Source organism: Pantherophis guttatus, chromosome 7 (genome assembly GCF_059756535.1).
Source record: "Pantherophis guttatus breed Tessera chromosome 7, ASM5975653v1, whole genome shotgun sequence".
NCBI classification, from domain to species: Eukaryota; Metazoa; Chordata; class Lepidosauria; order Squamata; family Colubridae; genus Pantherophis; species Pantherophis guttatus.
This window is the reverse complement of record NC_142069.1, coordinates 30290473-30315738: the sequence shown is the minus strand read 5'-3', so window position 1 is coordinate 30315738 and position 25266 is coordinate 30290473. Positions and strand designations below refer to the sequence as shown.

The 25266-nt window shown below is 40.7% G+C and overlaps 1 protein-coding gene across 4 annotated transcripts in view; it reads left to right on the top strand.

Moving 5' to 3' along the window:
* The window catches only part of CSNK1E (casein kinase 1 epsilon), a 50608-nt gene extending 25616 nt beyond the window's left edge, over nt 1-24992 (top strand). For all 4 annotated transcript variants that reach the window (XM_034403344.3, XM_034403343.3, XM_087873875.1 and 1 more), the window contains 9 exons: nt 2832-2942; nt 3089-3237; nt 3707-3935; nt 16300-16470; nt 18094-18242; nt 19202-19394; nt 19907-20046; nt 22094-22159; nt 23510-24992. In XM_034403344.3, coding sequence (XP_034259235.1) covers nt 2832-2942; nt 3089-3237; nt 3707-3935; nt 16300-16470; nt 18094-18242; nt 19202-19394; nt 19907-20046; nt 22094-22126 — 1175 coding nt within the window. In that variant the 3' untranslated portion in view covers nt 22127-22159; nt 23510-24992. The remainder of the gene's footprint in view (nt 1-2831; nt 2943-3088; nt 3238-3706; nt 3936-16299; nt 16471-18093; nt 18243-19201; nt 19395-19906; nt 20047-22093; nt 22160-23509) is intronic.
* Nucleotides 24993-25266: the final 274 nt, after the last annotated feature.

The following is a 25266-nucleotide window of genomic DNA, read 5'->3' as shown; positions in this document are numbered from 1 at the left end:
AAAAGCAGACTCAGATTAAATCCTGTCAAGACAGAATTGCTAGAGGTCAGGAGACATCTGTGCACTCTGATAACACTGGCCCAGCAGTTATACTGAACGGACTTGGGCTCCCCTTGAAGGAGGAGGTACTTTGTGACTTAAGGAACTTCCTGGGCTTGCAACCCTGCCTAAACAGCAGTAGAATTCATGGTTAGGTGGGCCCGTTGCCAAGCCCAACCAGGATGCCTGGCTTCAGAAACTCATGCTTTGATAATCACTTGATTAGACAGTACAACATGTTCTACGTGGGGCTGCCCTTGGAGATGATGTGGAATCTACAGCTGGCAGCAGAATTACTGACAGGACTGTCCCACCTATCAAATTACACCTATACTAAAGTCATTGCCCTGCTTTCTTTGTAAGCTTCTAGGCCCAATTTAAAGTGCTTGTAAAGTCCTAAGTGGTCCTTGGGATTGGGATTCACCAGGCAATTCTTGGCCTGAATTGAATCTGCCCATTTAGGCTACAGACATTATTAAAAGACCTCCTTTGTAAGGTTCACAGGGCATAGGAGAAGTTGAAGGCTTTTCTATAGTAGCTCCTCCCCTATGGAATACCATCACCTTAGAAATAGGGACAGCCTCTAATTTGCTGCAATTTCATAACCATATTAAGTTTGTTTTACTCCAGTGTGCTTTCAGTCCCTGCGATGCCTATTTTGGATTTGATTTTGGATTTCCTTTTTGTGATTAAGGTTTGGTTTAGAGATTAATTTGGATGTAGTTATTGTTACCATTTTATTATTTGAAGTTTTTGTGTTGCCCAGGACACAACACACAAAGGTTTCTGGGGATTGGTGTATATCATAAGTGCTTATAAATAAATATTTTGCTATCCAGATGGGAAAGGAAAAAGAAAACATGAATACTCACTTACTAGGATTGGTTGAGTTCTTGGGAGTCTTGCCTTGATTAAGGATAGAATAGAAATAATTCAAAAGAGAGCATCAGCCTAAATTTATGATTTTGCAGTTGAGCCCATGGAATAGCCTGCTTCCTATTTCCTCTCCCTCATAGCTGGATTGAATGATTTTATGTTAGATCATAAAATCATTTTTAAAATCATATTGTAGTATGTTTGATAACCTCTTTTCCAAGAACCATCAGTTGAAGCATAGAAGTATGTTTTAAAGGCTGCTCGATGAAAAAATAAGATCTTGATTAAATTGAAAAAAATATTCCTCATTTTGATTGAAGCTGTATAGAGAGTAGGTTCCCTTCCCACAGCCTGTTTGTTTTGCATGCTGAAGAAGCTGCTTGGATAGGGTTAAGAAGGAGTTACTCTTAACAACAACAACAAAAAGAAAACATAATAGAGGAGTGGGAAAAATAAGGAGAATGTGGTCTCATGTCTTAGCACAGGTGTGAAAAATCTTTGGAAAACTGGAGAAAAATACAAATATTTTTGATAACTGCTGCTAGTTTACTCCTATTGCTGCTTTATGAGGATAGATCTTAAGTCACGTTAAAATTATGGTAAATATGTATATTTTAACCTGGCCAGATAGGCATAATTATGCTTCAGCTTGGAGTGTCATGTCAGAATTCCAGTGTTTCGAAGAATATGAAAATTTATAACCCTTCCTCTTCATCCCGCTATTTGTGCAGTCTTTTGTGTTGCTTTTGTTCTTCCAGAATGTATTCTGCAAATGGAAATCTTTACTTTGGGCTACAACTATCTCTGCTGTAGAGCTATAGTGTCTGTGAAAAAAAGGTTGCCACTGTGACATGTTGCACAATGCTGATATTATGAAAGAGATTGTGGTGTAATTGCTTACGGCTTACGTGTCCTGCTTCCTGTTTTCATTTTTTATATACACATAATATAAGCTACATCTCTTACACAAGGAAAAAGAGGTCACATTCACAAACACAGCACCCCCTCCTGCACCTTCTGGGAATAAAAAAACATTTTATTTATAAAAATAGGGTTACATACTACGTTAAAACAGTTTCTGGATTTGGTCGCAGTTAATTTTGGCTCCCTGTCAACCCTTCATTAAAACAGAAATATAATAGCAGCTTTTGTATAGTAATCTCTGTGTGGTTTAATTTTTTCCCCCTAGTGTTTATTTCTGAAAGGATTGAACTGTAAAGGTTTTTATATTGTCAAATGTAATTACCTAAAGCTGAAGACTGTGATACCCAAAAGGGGCAGGTGAGGTAGCTCACATGGGATTGTGTGGTTTTTCAGAAATAAAAGCTAGCTGGTTGTCGTCTTGTTCACTGCATGTACTGTGTTCTGTTGGAAGTGGAATTAGCAGTAGTCTTGAGTATGTGAAGTGAACCAAATGAAAGCAAACCCACCCCCACTGCTTCTTACAACCTTCTGATTCATAACTTTTGCAAAGTTGACATGGTTTTGCTGTGGTGGCATGTACTTCAGTAGAAAAAAAATGGTGCCATTTCTTAAAAACATGCTTACAGTTTTATCTGTAACATTACAGGACTACGTATTCGCATCAGGAGACAGATACTGATAGTGATAATCAAATGCTTGCTGGAATAGTGCAATTGGTTTTTATTTTGATACGTTTCATTCTAAACTCTCTTAGTATTGAGTACTGCTGGTGTAGAGCTAATAAGACTTAAAATCAAATTCCTGGTCATGAATTTGGATTATACTTATTTATGAGCCTCATTATGCCCCATCTACTCAATCTACTTTACAAAACTGGTAGAATGGTAAAATAGGGAAGAAAATTCCCCCAAAGCTCCTTGAGGGAAAGATAAAATGGCAAATATACCAAGGGCTTGATTTTATTTATTTTTTTGCTGTTGCTTCATATGCAGGTGCCAATATTGCCACAGGAGAAGAAGTAGCCATTAAATTGGAATGTGTGAAAACCAAGCACCCACAGCTCCACATTGAAAGCAAATTTTACAAGATGATGCAAGGTGGAGGTAAGTTCGTAGGCTTCAGAGCCTGATGCTTATGTTTCAGTATTTCGTAAAGGCTTTGGAAAGGCCCAAAGGGATTTGTGAATGAATGAATGATGTGTGTGCACATATGTCCCCCTTGCCAACATCCTCTTCTCATCTCTTTTTAGTGGGCATTCCTTCCATTAAGTGGTGCGGGGCAGAGGGTGACTATAATGTGATGGTGATGGAACTTCTGGGGCCCAGCCTAGAAGACCTTTTTAACTTCTGCTCCCGCAAGTTCAGTCTCAAGACTGTTCTGCTTCTGGCAGATCAGATGGTAAGTTCTTATTTGATTGTCTGTTCCTTGTGCTCTTTCACAGCAATTGCTTGCCCTTTAATAGCCAAACTTGGGGCACTCAGATAAAGCTGAAAAACGTTGGCAAGTCCCTATCTAGCAGTTGTAGGAGGAGCAGTGCTGTGCTGTAGACTAGCAGCTGGGACATCTTGCCAAAGTTGAAGACTTACGTTAACTTTAAAGAATTCTCCGTGTTATTTTCCCTGAAAATTTCTGTCTTTTGGCTCCCAGCTTAGGACAATTGGTATATGTTCCACTTTCACCTGCTATGGGTAGGTAGGGCTTCACTTTTGCATTGAACTGTGAGAAGTATTGAGATTCTCATATTTCTTGTTTACAGAGGGTCTTCCAGTTAATGAGATTACAATGTATACCTTGCTATAAAATTATTGGCACTCTCTTCCTCTCCTTTCTCTCACCTTTCCTCCATTCTTCCCAATCTTATTTCTAGATCAGCCGTATTGAGTACATTCATTCCAAGAATTTTATCCACCGAGATGTGAAACCAGACAATTTCCTAATGGGACTTGGCAAAAAAGGCAACCTAGTGTACATCATTGATTTTGGTCTGGCCAAGAAGTACCGAGACGCCCGTACCCACCAGCACATTCCCTATCGGGAAAACAAAAACCTAACCGGCACAGCCCGTTATGCCTCTATCAACACTCACCTTGGGATTGGTAAGCATTTTATGTTCCCACATTGTTGAAAATCCAATACCATGGTTAGAGATCAGTTAAATCAAAACCTGTATCATTATATTGGTTATAATTTTGGTGGAGTGGGATATACTAATTACCAATTTAATGGAAGCATTATTCCTTTAATCTTGAGGTATTTTGTTCTTATTGTCCTATGACAGGGCAAAATGATTGCATTACCTTTCAGATTAGGTGTGCATGTAGAAATTGATTAAATATTCTGTAGAAATTGTAAGAGGCAACTTGAGAAACTTAAGTCTTAGATTTCCTTCAAATTGTATCTCTGAGACAGAATTTATATAGCAAGTTAAGCCAAAATGCATCTTGCTGGTTTGTAATATGTTACAGGTAGTACTAAACTTATGACCACAATTGAGCCCAGAATTTCTGTTGCTAAGCAAGATAGTTGTTAAGTAAATTTTGCCCCATTTTATGACCTTTCCTGCTGTAATTATTAAGTGAATCACTGCAGTTGTTAAGTTAGTAACACGATTGTTAAGTGAATCTGGCTTCCCCATTGAATTTATTTGTTAATTTGTTTATATCCTACGTTTATTATCTTTGCAAATGAGTAGCTAATTTATCTAACACACCTTCCTCCTCTTTTCCCCCCACAACATCCCTGTGAGGTGGGTGGGGCTGAGAGAGTATGACTGGCCCAAAGTCATCCAGCTGGATTCCATGACTAATGCAGGACTTCAGTTCACGGTCTCCGGCAATCACTCAGCCACCATATATAAAGCTATACAGATACAAATTTGCTATTTGAAGCATTTCAGAAGTATTTTTTAATGCATTTTAAAGAAGGCAACAGTTTGTTTAGGCATAACTGTATTGAATTGGCTGCCATTTGGGAATATGTCCCTCGAATTAAATTTGACTGTGGCAAGTTGTTCTTTGGCTTGTCCTTTGTCGTAAAAGTGTTTTCACCAACATCAGTGGTGACGCATTCAGTGACGCATTACAATTTCTGGTTAAAATTTTAATTGAACAAGCCAGCAAATCAAAGGGATTTTTGCATTCCCATCCTACCAGTATAGTCTTAATATTCAAAAATCAGCCAGCATAGTCTGTACTCTTACTGACTGCTCCTAATGAAGATTAAAAAGCTAAAGAATGTAGAGAAGAGGATAAATTGCAATAATGCCTTTACAAGGAAAAGATTGGGTGTTTGGGCTCTTTAATTTTAGGAGGAAAGAGAGACTTATAGAATGATTAATTATTTAGGTTATTTGATTCTATTGTAGAGTTCTGAAGTTCAGGTCCCTTTGTGATCTGGTTTGTAAAAAGGGATCTAAACAATGAACCCAACACATATAATCATATATTATTCAAACACATGAATGTGTATTTAGATATTTTAGGATTCATTGCTTGAATGGATATTTTTAAAGCATTGGACAAATGTGTGGATGTTTCAATGGCAACTGAACACCTCTAGGTTCAGATACAATATGCCTGCAACAACTAAATATATTTTCTTTGCTTGCTAGCTTACCATGAAACTTAGCTCTCCACTAGGAGATGAAGGGGACTGAATTGATTTATGCTATGATGCAGCAAGGCAGTCAGTTTCTGGATCTAGTGAAAATTGTAGGCAGTTTCCAAATCACCTTTCTCTGCCACATCACACCACTGCAGAATATGAAACAGTGATACAGTATGTTATTAGAGTTCCTGTCCTGACTGGTGAATGATTAGACATCAGATTTTAGCCAACTTGTGCTCTGTGTAATACTGGACTGTAGATTGGGAGTCCGTTTGGCCTAGTGGTTAAGGCACCAGCCTAGAAACTGGGAGACCATGACTTCTAACCCCGCCTGAGGCATGAAAACCAGTTGGATGACTTTGGGCCAGTCACTCTCATCCGAACGTACCTCAGAGGGTTTTTGTTGTGGGGAATGGGCATTTCAGAAACAAATACAAATAACTACAGAAAAATACAAATAATTACAGAAAAAAACAAATAACTACATAACTAAAAATAGGGGGAAGGAGCATTAGGTATGTTTACCGCTTTAAGTTATTTCTAAAAATAATAAACACGGGATAAAAATAAATAAAATTGTTGCTTGCAGTGGCCACTGGCATGATCAAAGAAGGAACCATTATGGCTTCAAAAGCATGCAAAACTGATCCCACATTCCACAAACAGACATGATGTGGTGTTGCTTTTTGGGAGTGTGGATACGGAAATAGTTTTTGCAGCTGCAGAAAAGCGTATAGTTGATAGAACGTCTCCACTTGCCTGTGTTGAAATTGATAAAAGAAATGTTGCTACTTGGAGAATTGGGAGGTGGGGGTGTTGTAAACATTATCCACGTCACACATAGATAAGTAGGTGGAGAGACGGTAAGTGTTCCACATGCTCTGCATTTTGAACATTGCCCAGAAAGACTGGGTTGCACTTCCCTCACAAGTTTCTGTTTTTAGCTGGCTAGAAGTGTGAGAGATGGGCTTCACTCTCACTCTCTCTCTCTCAAATAATTATATTTTTAATAATTGATTTAATCCAGGATACACTTTCATTTGCCTGGAAAGTTCTGAGCAGCAGGAGTGACTAGATGCTAGATTTTTCTCTGCATTTATAATTATCTAACATTCTAACTGAATTGTATAAAATATTCATCTCACTCCAACATTTGTGATAACATTTGCTCTGATTTTTCTTATTGCCTGATTTCACAAACAAGAGCCGGTTTGGTCTAGTAGTTAAGGCAGCAGGCTAGAAACCAGAAGACTGTGAGTTCTAGTGCCCTCTTAGACATGAAAGCCAGCTGGGTGACTTTGGACAAGTCACTCTTAGACCAGTTTCCTTCTAGGGTGGTTGTTGTGGGAAAAATAAGAGGAGGAAGTATCGGATATGTATGCTACTCTGAGTTATTTATAAAAATAATAAAGATGGGATATAAATAAATAAATAAATATGATAGCATGATACCTTTTAAGAAAGAGAGAATTATTAGAATTGGGATGATGGGTTGATTGAGATTTGCAGTGCTCATTGCTGGGCTTGACTGGGATGTCCCAACTTGGAAAAATTCCTTTCCCAAGGATCTGCTTCCCCCAAAAAATTAGTAGAAAAAAAAAAGTATGTGTTACTTGAATGCACGTGATTTGTTCAGAATTTCAACTTGCCTCCTTGATTTCGCTGTTCTCCATGCAACCCAAACTATATAATCTTCAAATGTGTTTACTGTTTTCCCTTAGGCAGCATGCAGTGGGAGGATGATTAGTAAGAGGAGCAATCCACCCTTTGCTACAAGGAACTCCTGGCTTGGTTCCCAGTGCTACGCCATAATGTTACGGGGATGACATAAATCCATCCCCCAAAAGAAAATGTGGTCGACTAAACATAATGAATGGATTCACATATTATATTAAACCCAAATTAAACTACATTTTAATTTGGTTCTCATAAATATTTTCCAGGGAGCCCTTGGTTCCTAAGAATGTAGTTAGTCTGACAGATTTTAAAATCAATCTTATGTGCTGTTTTCCTAGCTTGGTGTTCTGCAGATGGTTTGGGATGTTGTTCTTAAGTTCAGCAATCCTGGCTAGATCATTCCATAGGAGAATTGTATTAAATTTACTTATAATCCATGGTGCAGGACCTGGATATCCATTAGACAGCCTTTCCCAGTAGTTTCTGACTACACAACTGGAACAACTGGGAATGTCTGCCAAGGGTACCCATTCTTATGGCCTTCCAGAAGCTGGTGAAAGAGGCGTCTCTTCCAAGGGTTTTTTTAGGGATCAGTTGCAATCAATGGCCCGTATATATTGTCAAATTTTAGTTAATATTCTCAGTATTAGAACTGTAAATTAGGTTATTGGTTTTATCAATTCATTTTGATAGTGATTTTGTATTTTAAATTGTAAACTGTAAGCCATCTAGAACTGTACAGGTTTCAAGTGATAGATATAGCACATTAATACGTTTATAATGTCAACTTTTACAGCTATTTACTTATCCACAGCTCCGAGTGGCTAAGAAGTGTTTTAAAAAGTATAACACTTAAAACTGATTTCAATGACCATACTTGGCAGAAAGATATATTTGCATTTAAAGAGCCTCAGGTTAGGGACATCTGGCCCTAGGAAAGATGAAAATTGCTTTTGAGACATATTGGGGGCTTCAGTTGTAGAAGTTGAAGTTAAAGTTGTCATCCTTCTTTTCTGGATCCTTCTCTGTGATTAAGGTGACATCATGTGCTAAGTCATATTTGGTTTATTTGGTTTTGGATTAGCATGTTTATAAACCTAGTCACTGTGGCTTGTTTGTACCATAGTTAAAATTAACTGTGACTTAGTAAGATTCGTGAGTCTGCTCCTAATTTTTGGCAAAGGTGGCTACCAATAAGTGTGCAAAATGTCTCAAACTTGAAACAGTTCAATTCAAGCCTTCATTTCAATTTTAGGGTTAGAATATTTCTGGTAAGGTTGAAATGTTGTTCAGACCACTGACAGAAATGGGGAAAAAATGTTTGAAGACTGAAATGCTAGACTTCTAAAATGCCACATTCTGCTCTTCTTAAATGTGGGATAAACTTGTGGCTTGGTTTTTCACTCCTTTGGATTTCCTTTTGCTTTTGCCCTGTTGTTTTAAAATAAGATTTAGGGAGAAGAGAAGGATGGACTGCAATTTTATGTATTTGTTTCTGCTTTTCTGAATTGTGTACCAACCCCCTCCCCCCACTTTATATGAATTCCTAGAACAAGCTTAAGGTCTGGAAAGAGAGTTGGGGAGTGAGTATAATCAAATCTGCTGGGATAGAAGATTAGAGCACAAAGTTGGGAGGGAAATTTCAGCCAGAGACTTTAGAATTGGGAGGAGCAACGTGAAAAGGCATCTCTTGAATCATACATTCCAGTCAATTTTCACATGCTCAGAAGATGACTTCCTGCATATCCTGCCCTTTTCAGAGCTCAAGATATCTGAAATGCGCAGTCCAAGGTGCCCGGAAGAAGGGCCTATAACAGGCCGTGTCTAAATAGCTGGAAGAGGATAAAAATACGCTAGTGATTTCTCCTTTCTTGCTTTTCAGTACGTTTGTTCACTTCCCCCAGTGTTGAATTGTACAGTAGAGGGTTAGATCTTTCTAGTCCTGCTGATCACTTTTTTCCAGGACCCATAAGGGACTCCATGCTAAAATAAATCACTATCCATGTGAAATTTTCATGCAGATTTCATAAAAGGAATTGAATGTGGGACCTAGGGAGAGAAACATAAGATGCAGTAAGGCTCAGTTTTAGCAGCTATGGATTCGGTCCCTCAGTTGTAGCCATGCAAATGTTTGCGTAGTCCCCTTTATGTTTTTTATTTTTATTATTTTATTATATTTAATATATATTTTATTTATTTTATCAATAATAGCTTACACACATGACGAAGAGGTCACAGTGACAAGAGCTGAGCTGTTCCTCCTGCCACTCTGCAGTGAAAACCCCCCAGTCATGTTGATGACCTGCCCACATAGTAGCTTTGTGCAAGAGCCATTCGGGTCAATACACAGATGTCCAGGGACACCGTCAGAACAACAGACGAGGATCAGAATCCATTTGATGGCAGGAAAATCTTGAGCTCGTAGGAAGCTCCATATGTGGCTTATTTCCCTGAATTAGTAAAAAGTGGGCATGATAGCCAGGGAATTAAAACTAAAGTGCCACAGCAGATTCACATCTTCAAATGCAAATCACTTTGCTTGTAGCCTGATTTAAGCTAGGAAAAACAGAGGCAAAAGATGGGCGTAAAAGCTGTGGATAAGAGACTTTGCTCACTGCTGTTCCTTGGCAATAAATCATCCTCCAACCTTTTGATGGCAACTTACGTTGGAAGACAGCTATCTGCTTGTGTCAGATTTCATTGTCTCATTCATCCAGACTAAGGCAAGAAAAAAATATCAAAGAGCTGGGTGCCTTCACAGTATAAGAAGATGGCAGGTATGAGGGAGAACACTAGAAGGATAAGGATGGCAGTCCTGTGTTTTGTTCCTATTAATGATGCAAAATGGCTTCCAGCATTGAGGGAAGCAATGAAAAATGGGTTCTTGGTTGGCTTTGTATCCACTTCGTTATAAGCTGTGACAAAGTCAGTGACAGAAGCTGTGTGAATACTCATAAATCTTTCAGGAAATCTAGCGGTTTTTATTTTTGTTTTTTGCCTTTTAAACAAGGAGTCTGCAATTTTACTCTGCGCTCTATGAAATTGTTTTCACAGAGCAGTATCAACAGATTGTTAAACACATTGATTAAACTGAAATAACCCTGTGACTGAATTGTGCTGCAATTAATGCATTAGTTTCTTTTAATGTACCACAGGGACCTTGCTATTTGTAACAGTACAGTGCCAAATAGATAATGGCAGAGAATTTAAAATGCAGATCTGCCTGAAGTATATGTTAGAGGTCGGGAGAGACTTCAAAGTCCAAAGCGACAGGCAAGTGAAAAAAAGGTTAATCTTTTGCCCCACTAGTGTGGGCTTAACCAATTTGAATTTTCCATATGGATGTGAAAACTGTGATGCGTTAACCCTTTGTATTTCCTGAATTTTGGTTTGTACAAAGATGTGTTCATTAAAAGAAAAATATACATTAAAATGCCCGTACATGGAACATTTTAAAATAATCTACTTTATCTTTGGGGTGAAAGGCGAGCTTTTTCTGTAGTGGTCCCATCTCTATGGAACATCCTCCCTTCCGGGATCAGAATGGCTCAAACTCTGTTAGCCTTTGTAAGGCCCTGACTGCGTTTCTAAGACTTGGGCACTGAATGTGCCAATAACCCCGTTTCCTGGCTTTATTGCATCTGTATTTCCTGACCCAATATTCTGCTCTTGTATGTCTTGAATGGAATGTTTTTCATGTTACTTGCTGGTTTTGCAGTTTTTATTATTTTAAAATGTTTTTAGATGTTTAACCGTAATATATTTTCTGAATTGTAAGCTTCCCAGAGTCATTGACTGAGATGGGTGACCACAGAAATTGAGCGAATAAACAAACAAATAAATAAAATGCATTCAGAAATGTATATATCAGCATGCAAAGGTGGGTGAAAAAAACACAACCTGCCATCTATCGGTGAAACGTCTGAGGTGGCTCGAGAGTTCATGGCTTCCATGACGGCCATGGACCTTACTCAGTTAATTCATGACCCTACTCACATAGGTGGACACACTCTGGACTTGATTTTTGTCTCTGGTCAGTGGTTGAGTGGCCTTGATATAGGGGATATAGTCATTGAACCCTTGTCATGGTCTGACCACTCGCTCCTTCGACTGGACTTTCTAACCGCTGCACCTCGCTGCAGGGAGGCAGGACCGACCAGGTGGTTCCGCCCCAGGCGCCTGATGGATCCTGATAGGTTCCAGACAGAGCTTGGGCCATTTCCTGAGACTCTGGCTCATGACTCGGCTGAAGACCTGGTGGCTGCCTGGGAGAGTGCGGCCGCCAGGGCTTTGGACCGTGTCGTGCCTTTGCGGCCTCTGACCCAGCACCGAATTCACCTAGCTCCTTGGTTCTCTGAGGAGCTGAGGGAGATGAAGCGCCGGAAAAGACGCCTGGAGAGTAGTTGGAGGACCAGCCGCTCCGAATCCGACCGAACACTGGTGAGGTCTCATATTAAGACCTACCTAGTGGCGATAAAAGCGGCGAAATCTAGCTATTTTGCCGCTCTTATCGCGTCATCAGATAATCGCCCAGCCGCCCTGTTTAGGGTGACCCGCTCCCTCCTCCATCTGGAAGCGCGGGATGATCCCTTGCAGGGTCGAGCTGAGGACTTTGTGCAGTATCTGTATGACAAGATCGCTCAGATTCGGGAAGGCCTGGCCTCTGACTGGGCAAATCCGGACGGGATGACTGAGGCAGGTCTTGAGAGTGTTATCTGGGAGGAGTTTGATCCTGTTGCTCCCGAGGACGTGGACAGGATCCTGGGACGGCTGAACGCGACCACATGTTTATTGGACCCGTGTCCCTCCTGGTTGGTACTGGCTTCCCGGGAGGTTACACGAGGCTGGCTCCAGGGGATTGTTAACGCTTCTCTGAGTGAGGGGGTCCTGCCGACCGCTTTGAAAGAAGCGGTGGTGAGGCCCCTCCTCAAGAAGCCCTCCCTGGATCCGGCTATTTTGACTAACTATCGTCCAGTCTCCAACCTTCGCTTCGTTGCGAAGGTTGTTGAGAGTGTGGTAGCGCGGCAGCTTCCCCGGTACCTGGATGAAGCTGTCTATCTGGACCCGCTCCAGTCCGGTTTCCGGCCTGGGTACAGCACGGAAACGGCATTGGTCGCGTTGGTGGATGATCTCTGGAAGGCTCGGGATAGGGGTTGTTCCTCTATCCTGGTCCTGTTAGACCTCTCAGCGGCTTTTGATACCATCGACCATGGTATCATGTTGTACCGGTTGAAGGGGCTGGGGGTGGGGGGCACCGTCCTGCGGTGGTTCTCCTCCTACCTCTCTGACCGGTCGCAATCCGTGTTGACAGGGGGGCAGCGGTCGACCCCGAGGCCCCTTGTTTGTGGGGTGCCACAAGGGTCGGTCCTCTTGCCCCTTCTGTTCAACATTTATGTAAAGCCGTTGGGCGAGATCATCCGTGGCTTCGGGGTGGAGTTCCATCAGTACGCTGACGACACTCAGCTGTACATCTCCACCCCAGGCCACCCCAACGATGCCCTTGAAGTGATGTCCCAGTGCCTGGAGGCCGTGCGGGCCTGGATCGGGAGAAACAGGCTCCAACTCAACCTCTCCAAGACCGAGTGGCTGTGGCTTCCGGCGTCCCAATATAGCCAGCTGGTGCCATCGCTGGCTATTGGGGGCGAATCACTGGCCCCCACGGAGAGGGCTCGCAACTTAGGCATCCTCCTGGACGCACGGCTGTCTTTAGAAGAGCATATGACGGCCGTGGCCAGGGGGGCTTTTTATCAGGTTCGCCTGATATGCCAGTTGCGCCCCTTTCTGGATCGGGACTCCCTACGCACGGTCACTCAAGCACTCGTCACTTCCCGCCTGGACTACTGCAATGCTCTCTACATGGGGCTCCCCTTGGGGTGCACCCGGAGGTGCAGTTGGTCCAGAACGCGGCCGCGCAGGGGATTATGGGAGCGACGGGGCGCTCACATATAACACCTCTCCTGCGCGAGCTGCACTGGCTTCCTGTGGTCTTCCGGGTGCGCTTCAAGGTGTTGGTGACCACCTTTAAAGCGCTACATGGCTTAGGGCCGGGGTATTTGCGAGACCGCCTTCTGCCGCCGATAGCCTCCCACCGACCGGTTCGTTCACACAGAGAGGGCCTCCTCAGGGTGCCGTCGGCCAGGCAGTGCTGGCTGGCGACCCCCAGGGGGAGAGCCTTCTCTGTGGCAGCGCCTGCCCTCTGGAATGACCTGCCCCCTGAGATACGCACAATATCAGACCTCCGGACTTTTCGTCGGGCCCTGAAGACACACTTGTTCCATCTAGCTGGGCTGGCTTGATCCCATCCTCTTAGTTTTTAATCGAATTTCGGTTTTAATTGGGTTGTTTTAAATTCGGGCCAATATTATTTAATTGTTTTTTAAAATGTTTTTAAATTTTATATGCTATGTTTTATCCTGGCTGTACACCGCCCTGGGTCCCGCAGGAGAAGGGCGGTATAGAAATATAATATAATAAAATAAATAAATAAATAAATAAATAAATGTCCCTTCTCTTAAAATGGATTGCCAGTATTCTACCTTTATATAAAGGTGACAGAGTTGCTTTTTTTAAAAAAAAAAAAAACCTATTTGTCCCAGCACACCTAATTCTGATAAGATGTCACCTTTTTATTCTGTTTGTTAAATGGGGTTCAGGAAGGTATTCAGGTAAATGTGAAATAAAATATAAAACATGGCTCTGCCTCTGAGGCAATGTTTGGGCCCTCATTTCTGCCTTTAAAATGATAGTTTGAGAGATTTAAGGCTAAACAGGAGCTCAAAGTTAAACACAGAAAGATGCTAACATCCCACCTGTCTGCAGCTCCTTTAATGCAGCTGTGTCTTTTCTTGGGACTGCAGCATCATCTCAGGAAAAGGCATGTTTACTTTCAGGAATTACAAAACGGGCCTTGCGTGGGCCTCTTTGCGCTTAGAAGCATTTTTAAGCGATACATAGCCCTCTTAGATAGCCTGTGGCATTGCCTTGTAGAATTTTGTGTCGTGGGGCAGTGAATTAGGATAGTGGCTTTGGGTAATACATGGACAGGTAGTTCTTAACTTAGAACCACTCATTTAGTGGCTGTTTGAAGTTACAACTGCACTGGAAAAAGTGACGACTGTTTTTCAGACTTACAACCATTGCAGCATGCCTAGAGTCATGTGATCAGAATTTGGGCACTAGGCAGCTGGCATGTATTTATGACAGTAGCATGGTCCTGGGGTCATGTGATTGCCATTTATAATCTTTCCAGCTGGCTTCTGACCAGCAAAGTCAATTGGGAAAGCTGGATTCACTTAGCAACTGCAGTGATTCACTTAACAACTGGCAAAAAAGGTTGTGAAATGGGACTTAACTGCCTTGCTTAGCCATGGAAATTTTGGGCTTAATTGTGGTCGTTAAGTCGAGGACTAACATTTCTATGGGGAACTTCTTCTGGGGAGCTTAGAATAATGTGCTGGTTCTTTCTCCCTATTCTAATTTGTTCTTGCAGCAACTCTTAAAAGGTAAGCCGGCCTGTGAATGACTGACCCAACATTACCCAAGGGGTATATCCTGAACTAGAATATCCTAGTACCTCATTCAGCACTGATGCAAAGATACTATTACAGTATCCTCAACTGGCTAATTTAAAAACTTACTTGGCTTGTGGACTTTCAAACATACGATAGGAATAAAACTGGATAAAATATACCCAGTTATAAAATATATTGAAGTCTCATTAAGCAGATTTTTTTTTAGTAGATAAAAAAAAGCATAAATTTGTACAAATCTCCCTTTTTTTCAGATTGTGGGGAATATGATTACTAATGAAAACAATCTCATATTTTTAAAGAATATTTCCTCTAATGTTCTGGATGTACTTCGAATAAGAAAGTGGCATGTTATACAGAGAAACCAGAGGGACGCGGTGGCTCAGTGGCTAAGATGCTGAGCTTGTCGATCGAAATGTCGGCAGTTCAGCGGTTCGAGTCCCTAGTGCCGCATAACGGGGTGAGCTCCCGTTATTTGTCCCAGCTTCTGCCAACCTAGCAGTTCGAAAGCACATAAAAAAAGCAAGTAGAAAAATAGGGATCACCTTTGGTGGGAAGGTAACAGCGCTGGCTCTTCGGCTTTGAAACAGAGATGAGCACCGCCCCCTAGAGTTGGGAACGACTAGCACATATGTGCGAGGGGAACCTTTACCTTTACAGAGAAACCAAAAATTCAGGATTATAAAAGTTCAGTCAAAATCCATTGTAGCTGACCAAGTGTTCATTGAATTGGAGTGCTTAATTATATACTACAATTTTCCCCCATTTCTGCTTCTAACCTCTCCATCTCACATCCCACAATTTAAATCTAAAATAATTATTTTCTTTTAAATTAGGGGTCCTTTTCTGAGTTTTAGAAGACATACTGGAAAAAGGTGTACTATATGAAAAAGATGAGAAGTTCAAAATTTATGAGAGCGAAATAACATGTATTTCCTTGGTCTCTACTTTGAGGATAGTAATCTTGATTAAAGACATTCTCTGGATGTTGGAGAGAATCTGAATTTAAAGTGGAAAATAAAAATATAGGACCAACTCTAAATATTTTTATTGTGCAATCTGGCTCTGAAATCAATAAGGTACAACAGTAGAGTATAATAAGAAATCAAAATAATATACTCTTTGAAATTATATATAAAACTCTATTTTTTAATGTTAGAGAACTCTGGATTTTTAACATTTGTTTATATCATTAATTCAGCTTCTGTTGTGCGGAAGCAAACATTGATATTACAAAACTAGCAGCTTTGCTAGATGTTGTACATATATTTTTGATATCTAATTATAAGGATTTAATTGTTTTTTCTATGGACACTGGGCTATTAAAGAGATGATTTCTGCATCTGTGCTGTATTTCTTGTATGAAATAATACAGCTTCAGAGCCTTCCCTATAACTTTCTGCATAGATTTTCAGGACTTCATAAAAAGCAATGAAACACTTAACATGCATTTTAAATGCAAGCATAAATAAACGCTTGGATTCCTGGCAGGTTAGACCAAATAGCAGATTATGTAGCTTTCAGTTTGTCTTTTTCTCTTTCCTAGTGTTGTTTTGAGCTGTTGCAAGACGACAATAATTTTCTTTTGTTTTGAGTTGTTGCTGGAACATCTCTAGCTATGCCTGTATTTGCATCTGTCTTTTTCCAGAACAAAGTCGCCGTGATGATTTGGAGAGCTTGGGCTACGTACTGATGTACTTCAATCTTGGCTCGTTGCCTTGGCAAGGCCTAAAAGCTGCCACAAAGCGACAGAAATACGAGCGCATCAGTGAAAAGAAGATGTCGACACCCATCGAAGTGCTCTGCAAAGGCTATCCTTGTAAGATTTCCCTGTACTTATTTTCAAGTTCTAGGTTCTTTTTTTAGTGGTGTGGGCATAAGCGTGCCCAATTTAACACTCCTAGTCTAGTTTTTTGTAGCCTATCTTACCAATTTAGGTGGAAGTTCTTTAGTCTGTTTGCAAAATACTGGACAGCACTACAAGTTTTCCTGTGAATCCTACCTTTATTAGCCATTTAATAGCAACTATAATTCAGAAGTGGTTATGGAGGTGCCCTTTGAGTGAAGAAAGCACTGAGTCTCATATTTTTGGAATAAAAACCATAGAGGATAATAGCTGTTAGAAAGATGGTATGCAGATTATATGTAGCTTGTATGAATTTAGAAGGGAAAGTTGCATGTTTAGATGGATCCATAAATGGATTGGAGGAAAAAGATGGAAAATAGGACTAAGGATTAGCGTGAATAATAATATGTTTACTTGAGTGGAGGTGGGGGGAGGGAGTGCAGAATTAGGTTCAGTTTTGGAAAAGATCCAGAGAGCCATGGCCAAAATAGCTAGATCTTCTTTTAGTGACAAGGAGCCAAAGGGGAACTCCAGGGAGGATTTTAATAGCTAGAATAGATTAATCCTGTCTCCAACATATCCAGCTTAATTTTAATTTTAAAAGAATCAAAAGGCAGGATGAATTTTCATCTTTTGGGCCTTTAGCATGGTATCTGCAAACCTGAGTGTGCCATTGGGTAACTGCCTTGATGTTTGCCTGACATTTTTTTCCTATTTTTGTAACTAAAAAAAAGTTAAATGGGAAAATACCTTGCTACAAAGCTAGCACAATTGAGAACTGCAAATATTTCCAAGAATATTTCAGTAGTCTGTGTATATACCAGAAGTTTTTCTAAAACCCCTGGTATATACAAACTGGCATATACCAGTTTTTTTCTAAACAGAAAAAAAATTGTAGAGATCTGTAGCTCAGTTTGGGGATCCACCTGTTTACGAAAAAGGCAAATGATTTGGAGATGGTTAGAAAGGAAAATTGATAGCAAGTCTCCCCAGTTTGTCTTTTAATATGGACCGTGGTGGTGCAGTGGTTAGAATGAAGTATTGCAGGCTAATTCTGCTGATTACCGACTGCCAGCAGTTCGGCAATTTCAGTCTCACAGACTCAAGGTTGAGTCAACCTTCCATTCTTCTGAGGTTGGTAAAATGAGGACCCAGACTGTTGGGGACAATATACTGACTCTGTAAGCTGCTTAGAGAGGGATGTAAAGCATTATGAAGCAGTATATAAGTCTAAGTGCTATTGCTAAGCACTATTAAAAATAGGTATTTTGTGACTGGCCACATCCATCATGGCAGTCATTTTGAGGAGTGTCCCTACTGGGCTTTCAGAATTCCAAATTTTTCTTCTGTCTCCAAATGTTTGGAGGCTCCTATTTTATCTAGATGGCTAGGATGACCCCCTTCATTTCTTAAGATTAATGTGTGCATTGCAGACAGAAGGCTTTCACTGCCCTCTGAACTGGACTACTGCTATTGGGATCTATAGCATGAAACTATATATAGGCAGTGTGGGGGTGGTGGAATAACAGTGCCAAGAGAGGAATAAAATTGTTCTTGCTAATTATTCCTTGTTGCTGTCTCTCATTTCTGCTCCAGCTGAGTTCTCTACATACCTCAACTTCTGCCGTTCACTGCGGTTTGATGACAAACCAGATTACTCTTATCTGAGGCAGCTGTTCCGCAATCTCTTCCACCGTCAGGGTTTCTCCTATGACTATGTATTTGACTGGAATATGCTCAAATTTGTGAGTAACCCTAATTTTTAAAGGGGTGTGTGTGATTGGTATAGTAGAATTATTTGCATACTAGGGAGCTGCACATAGATGGGGAGGGGCTGAAGGCTAAGGATGCCTATGAAGCCATTCTCTCTTTAATGCTGGATTATGTTTTGGAGTCCCTGTAATGGAAAAATTAGCCAGAATTTGCAACCTGGTTCCCTCCAATTTGTTGGATTTTGGTTCTTGTAATATCCAATTAGTAATTGGTGGGGGGAATGGGATGAAATCCTGTATTGTATTTATGGGGTTCTAAATTGAGATTTCCTTGTGAAATAAGCTTTTCAATGTAGTGGTTATAGTGGCTTTTATAATGCTTGCCTAAAAAGTAGCATCAAGACCTAAGTGCATAGGAACTCCAAAGACAGCCCAAGACAGATCCAGGCCCTGTATATTTTCTCATTGACACATAGCCACTAGCCCTGTGGCAAGACAGAAAAGTGGGAAGTGCCCACATTTTACTTCTTTCTAAGTAGGTAGTTACTATAGTAAAACAAGATTAATTTTCTATATTTTAAGATGTTAAGTTCCAAAGGTGCATCTGTTTTCCAAGTGCCTTTATGTTTTATAACTACAATAATGGATTCTGATGTTTTACTGAATCTTCAGTCGGAATATTGCTTGGCTAGATTTCTTTTCCCCCTAGGGCAGCAGAACTGAAAGGATAAATACTGATGTACAGCAAAAGCTGAATGTGTAAGCAAAGAGCTTGATAGCTACAGGCTTACACACACATACTTCTTGTCCCACTCAGAAGTGGAGGAACCTGGGAAAGGTCTGCAAAATAGACTCTGACTCATTAGGCAGAAATCAGGGAGTTTTGCTTCTCAGCTTTTCTCAGCTACTGTTGCAGTTGTTCATGCATGTGCATAAGGTGATAGATACCTCTCAGTGGTTATTAAAGCATTGTGGGCCATTAAATATTTCAGGGAGCAGCCCGGAATCCTGAGGATATGGACCGGGAGAGGCGAGAGCATGAACGAGAGGAAAGGATGGGGCAGCTCCGGGGTTCTGCTACGCGGGCACTGCCTCCTGGCCCTCCTGCTGGGGCCACTGCTAACCGCCTCCGCAATGTCGCTGAACCCATGGCCTCCACACCCACTTCCCGCATCCAGCAGTCTGGTGAGTGGACAGAAAATGGCATGCAAGCCTTTAGTGGTAGCAGAAGTATAGCCAGCCATGCTGATCTATTGTGCATTTCAGCATTTTCTTTTCATCCCAAATCTTGACTGGTCAACCCTAGCTTCTGTTTCGGAAAATTTATCCCTCTGAAAAATAAGATTAATTTTTTTTTAAAGGAATCTCTTATTGAAGCCAATAAAGAGTAAATCCATTTGTTTCAAAACTGGAATAGATTAATCCCAGTTATGAAACCTGTTGAGGAACAAGTCCATCTCCCTTCCAGTATTAGAAGCAGGAGCTCTGCTTCTTTTCAGAGTACAAATTCAACAAGTCCACCATCCCAGGGCCCATAGAATGTAGCCTTAGTATGCCAGGGACACTTCCCTGTTCCCACCCTATATAACTTTTTCTTCCTTTTCCTTTCCTTCCTTCTTTCCTTCTTCTCTCACTTTCGTCTTGTTCGTATAACTTCAAAATATCAATGTTATAAATAATTACTCCCTTCTTGCCAGGAAACACATCTCCCAGGGCAATTTCACGGGTAGACAGGGAACGCAAGGTCAGCATGAGGTTACACCGAGGAGCCCCCGCCAACATCTCCTCATCTGACCTCACAGGACGGCAAGAAGTGTCACGGATTTCAGCATCACAGGTGAGTTTCTTTTGATGATCCTATTTCACTGAAAACATATTTCTGTATTATCTTTTCTGATAAAAATGATCAGAGCAAGTCACAATAAGACCAGCAATAAAAGTAAATAGATCCCATCCTAGTTCACTGAATATTTAATATTTAAAATCTAAATATTAGAGGATAAATATTATTGATATGTGATACCTCAACTTCCTTGGATTCTGACTTCTGTCTACAGGTAGTCCTCGGTTTACAGTCACTTGTTCAGTGACCATTTGAATGTACAATGTAGTTACAATGGCTCCTTCAAGTTCGGGACATCATAACAGACCTGCTACACTCAGACTGCGCCTCCCCCATCACTTACACACACTTTCCCACCTGACAGCAGCCATTTACCTACGTGCTGGCCGGCTTGCAAGTCACCTGGGACTTGCAACTTCCTGCCAGCTTCCCTGCTGATTTTGATTGTTGGAAGCTGGCAGGAACTTGCAAGAAAGTGCTTGCTCAATAGGAACTGGAGAGATTTCCGTCAATAAGCAATGCAGTCACCTGTGTAGAAATCAAGATCCAGGAAGTACAGGCTTTCACAGACTATACAAACACTGTGGATTAAAACATCAAGTAACACCAAGACTTGGTAAGACAACAAGGACAACAGGCTGACATTCCTAGGCTGAGGTTCTGATTGGTATCATTGGCATCCTAGAAATAGAGATCTATAGGAAACCCATACACAGAGACCAGTACCTGCTGTTTGACTCCCACCATCCATTTCAACACTACATCATCAGAACACTACATTACAGGACAGAGGAGTCATCAGAACACTACATTACAGGACAGAAATCAGCATTTGGATCCAACAAAAGAATTGCAGACAAAGCTGAGACTCAAAGTCAACAGAAAAATCTGGTCATTCCTTACACTGCTGGTTTATTGGTGGAGCTAAAATGGATATTTGGGAAATGCCACATACCTCTGTTCTTCAAACCCACCAACACGCTAAGAGAGGCTGGTCAACCCTAAAGAGAGGATACCAAAATGTAAGGGTAATGTTGTGCATGCAGTCCAGCGCAGTGAGGAGTGTTCAGAGCTCTACATTGGAGAAACCAAGCAGCCTTTACACAAGAAGGTGGCCTAGCGCAGAGAAAGCAACACCACAGGACCAGAATTGGCAATGCTCTTTCATTTAGAAGAAAAAGGACTCTGTTTGGAGGATAATAATGTCCACAGTTTGGATAGGGAAGATGGATGGTTTGAGAGAGGAGTGAAGGAGTCCATTTATGTCGAAGTGGAAAATCCTTCCCTCAGTAGAGATGGAGGCCTCAGACACAATCTGCCCCATTTTTTATGCTGCTCTTTCATCATTCCCCAGGAAGATTGAGACCACTTCACAGGTTCACCAGGGAGACCACTCTTAATGATTCAACTAGGGTAGAAGATTTAGCAGTTGGAACATTTACATCCCAATAACTCCCTGCCTACTCACCTAACGAGCCTATGATGAGAAATAAAACCTCCCTGGAGGACATATATGGGATCCTTCTAACCAACTTGTTCGGACTGAAGAAGCTATTTGGATAAGCAGTGAAATCCAGTTGCCATTACTCAACTTCCAAACAACTCTTCCTGGACGACTGGGAATCTTCATCGACATACAGTCAATCCCATGATGTTGCACTTTATGACTGTATTGCTTAGCGGCAGAAATTCTGCTTCCAATTGCCTTTGTAACTCGAGTATCTGAGTTGGCATCATAATCTATTTTTGTGGATTTGTTTTTGTCATATTTGTCACTTAAGTATGAAAAATCCTTTTCCAGTAGATTCAAGAATATCAAAGTCATTTTGAGAATAACATTTGATTTTTAAAAAAAATATATATTCATCCTAAGTTATCCACTTAATACATCATTCTCAGGGTGAGGACAGGGATACATTTTAGAAGAGGGAATGTGATGGGGTCATCTCTTCAGAAGGAAGAGAGAGGAACTAGGGCAATCCTTCTGTACCTTTCCTATGGTCCCCTTCTGCAGCCTATTCAGTTCTTTGTTTATTTGCAGACCAGTGTGCCATTTGATCACCTGGGGAAATGAAGAGTGGATTCCACCAGACCAGTGTTTGCTTAGGTGAGTGTCTGCCTTGGCAGCCTGTTCTGTGATGACAGCATTATTATGTGGTCAAGTGAATGGTGGATCATGCAGGGTCCACATATTTTCTGCTTAAATCTCAATGTAATGGAAATGGGATAGTCAGGGTGTTTAAAAGGCCCAAATGACCTCATCCCATGACGAGAAAACCGGACTGTCCTTGGATTAAGAGACATAATGTTCTACACCTACCTAATAATAATACAGCTAGTTCTTTCAATTAGTGTGTGTTAGACGGTGTGACATGGTAATTTATTACCATAGAATTGTGCAAGTGTAGTCATTCAAGATTTCACAGAAGTATTGATCCCCACTGGCAGAGTGAGTGCTAGGAGCAGCAAGCTTCAGTCCTGAGTAGCAGGGTATTGGCATTGTTTCACCAGAGACATTCTTGAAAGCCTGAATCTACTATGTAACATTCCTCAAGGAGCAATACTGTAGTGTTTATGGTGTTGGACTAGGAATAGGGTTATTAGTTTCACATCCCCACTTGATTATGGCTAAACTATAATACTAGATCTGGGGGGGGGGGATTTGTATAATTGCTTCAAGTTCCTGAAAGAAAATCAGGTATAGATTTAATAGAATAAAATATTTCTTCTGTTTGTAAGGATTTATATGATAGTGAATATTTGTCTTGGGGTCAGTGGGAGGGCATAGGTCAGTTTTTCTTACAGCATCTTTAAGATATGTGGACCAATTCCCAGAATTAGCCTGCTAGGCGAAGTCCATGCATCTTAAAGTTCCTGAGGTTGAGAAAAAACACCATAGACTAAGGAGAATGGCCATTATTTCATTTTACTGCCAATTCATTAGAATTAAGTGTTCTTTTCTTTAAAAAGCAGATCTCAATCTATGCAAGTGTGGGTTTCACATCATGGGAGCAGGAAACACAGCTAATATACATAAAGTAAATACAGCACTTCAGACAATTTTGTGTTTCTCTTTTGTCTCCGTGGTTTCAGTTTGGTTCTTTAAAATATTCACTGTGAATTGGTAGAAAATTTCTTAAAAGCAAAGTAATCAAACATGAAAATACCTTAAAGCTCCAGAGATAACTTTGCACTCCTTGCAAATAAAACAATATTGCATAAATTCTGATTGGTGTATAGCTTTAAAAACACGAGTGCAGATATGAGATTATTTTTCTTCTTTCAATGCAGTTTCTAGCCCTTAAAGTTCCAAAGATTGATGGGCATGGGGATTCCTTCATAAAATAAGTGCTAACTTATTTAGGGCTAAGCCAATTTATCGGAAGACAATCCAGTGTTTGAATATCTGAGAAGAAACCACTTTTTAACGCTCTGTTCTTTTCTTTTTCTTTTCTAGTGTCTTCACTGTATTTTTCTTTTAAAAAACAAAACAACAAAAACAAATTAAAAGGAAAAAACAAAAAAAAAGCCAACCTTTTTTTTCCCCCGCCAGCAACAAGGAGAGGATCTGCCCTGTGCTGGCATCCTTGTCTTTCCTGAGATCATCGGCTGTGTTCCCGAACCAAATTGCCTTTGACGAGTCACTCATGCAGGAGCCTTGCAGGAACACCTTTGCTGCTGTTGTGCAGCTTCCTCTCCATAGGCCTTGCCCGTCTCATGCCAGCAGGCCGTGGCCACCACCCAGATCTTTCTGCTTCCCTTTCCGATCTATATGTATTGTTCACAAAAAAAAAAAAAAGAGAGAAGCCTTATTCGATATTGTTTTGAAAGTCCAGTTAGTTAAGAAAAGAAGGTTTCCAACACAATTTTAATCACATCTTTGTTCTGTGGTTCTTGGGTGGGGAGGAGGATGTTTACAGGAGACTTTAAAAATTCCAGCTCCAAGGAGCTTCAGGAGGTGGTTTAACATTCATTTCAAATTTGGCTGCAGTGGTAAGCTGGCACTGCCTCCAGGGGAGATTCAGTGGACGAAGGCTGCTATTTGTATTCAGGCATTCTTTCTTTTGGGGACACCACTGCCCCTGTGTGTGCATTCGTGTGGGATGCTATAGGCATACCAATAAGGTGAACAGGACTGGCACAGCAGCAGTTGTGTGTTAAGGGTGTGGATGTGGGTAGTGATATCTGCTGTGCAAGGCAGCAACAAATGTGAAGGGCGTAGAAATGTACCCTGCTTCTAGTGCAAGGGATGGCAGTCTCTCTCTTTCTCTCTCTCAAGCAACCGGTTTGGATGTGTTAAGTTTTATTATTTTTATTTTGTTTTTGTTATTTTCTTGCAGGAGTAGGGATGGAGCTGAGGAAAAGGGAAGGGGTATGTGAATGATAGGGGCGGGAGTAGAAGCCACGCAATTGCAGAGGTTATTCCATGTAACATCAATTTTAGAAGGACAAACACATCTTCCCTCTTCAGTAAGAAGATTTCTTCTACCTTTTTGCCCCCTTCTTGTTTTTAAATTTTTAGGTTTTATTCAAGAAAACAATCTGTCTTTAGTTCTGCATCACAGCCATCATCAACTGTCCTCCAGCCTTTAGCTTGGGGTTTGTTTTTTTTTAACGTTGGGCAGTCTGGAATGTTCAGAAGTGGATCGGCCTTGGCGTTTTTGGGTTTCTTTTTTTAATTCTTCTATTTAACACAGGTTTTTTTTGTTGTTGTTTTCCCCTAATTTATTTACCCTGCTTATTGTGTCTCTCTCCTTTTTTTTAATTAAGTAAAAAAAACCTTTTTATTACTTTGTAATTTTAAAACAAAAACAAAAAAACAAAAAATTGAACTTTGGGGGGTGGGAATTTTGTACTTTTTTCCTGTGTAAATATTGGACTTTTTTGAGCTTTATTGTGGTTGTTAATTTGAAGTAATAAAGTAGAAAATGATAAAGTGATAGAAGTTTCTGCCTTTTTTTTCCTCTTCTCTGCAGTCAACCTTGTGATGTAGGCAAGAAGTATCATTTTACATGCAACCTCATCGTTGCTCCGTTTCCAAGTTCCAGGAAAAAGATTGATTTAAGAAGACTATGTACATCATTTGCTCACCTAAAAATAAAGCAGATATAGTTTTCACTTTCTTAATCCTGGTATAATAGCAGAAAAGCAAATTGTACATGCTTCAAACCGTGCAATCTTTGTTTTGGACTCAAACAATACAGGTTCTGGAAA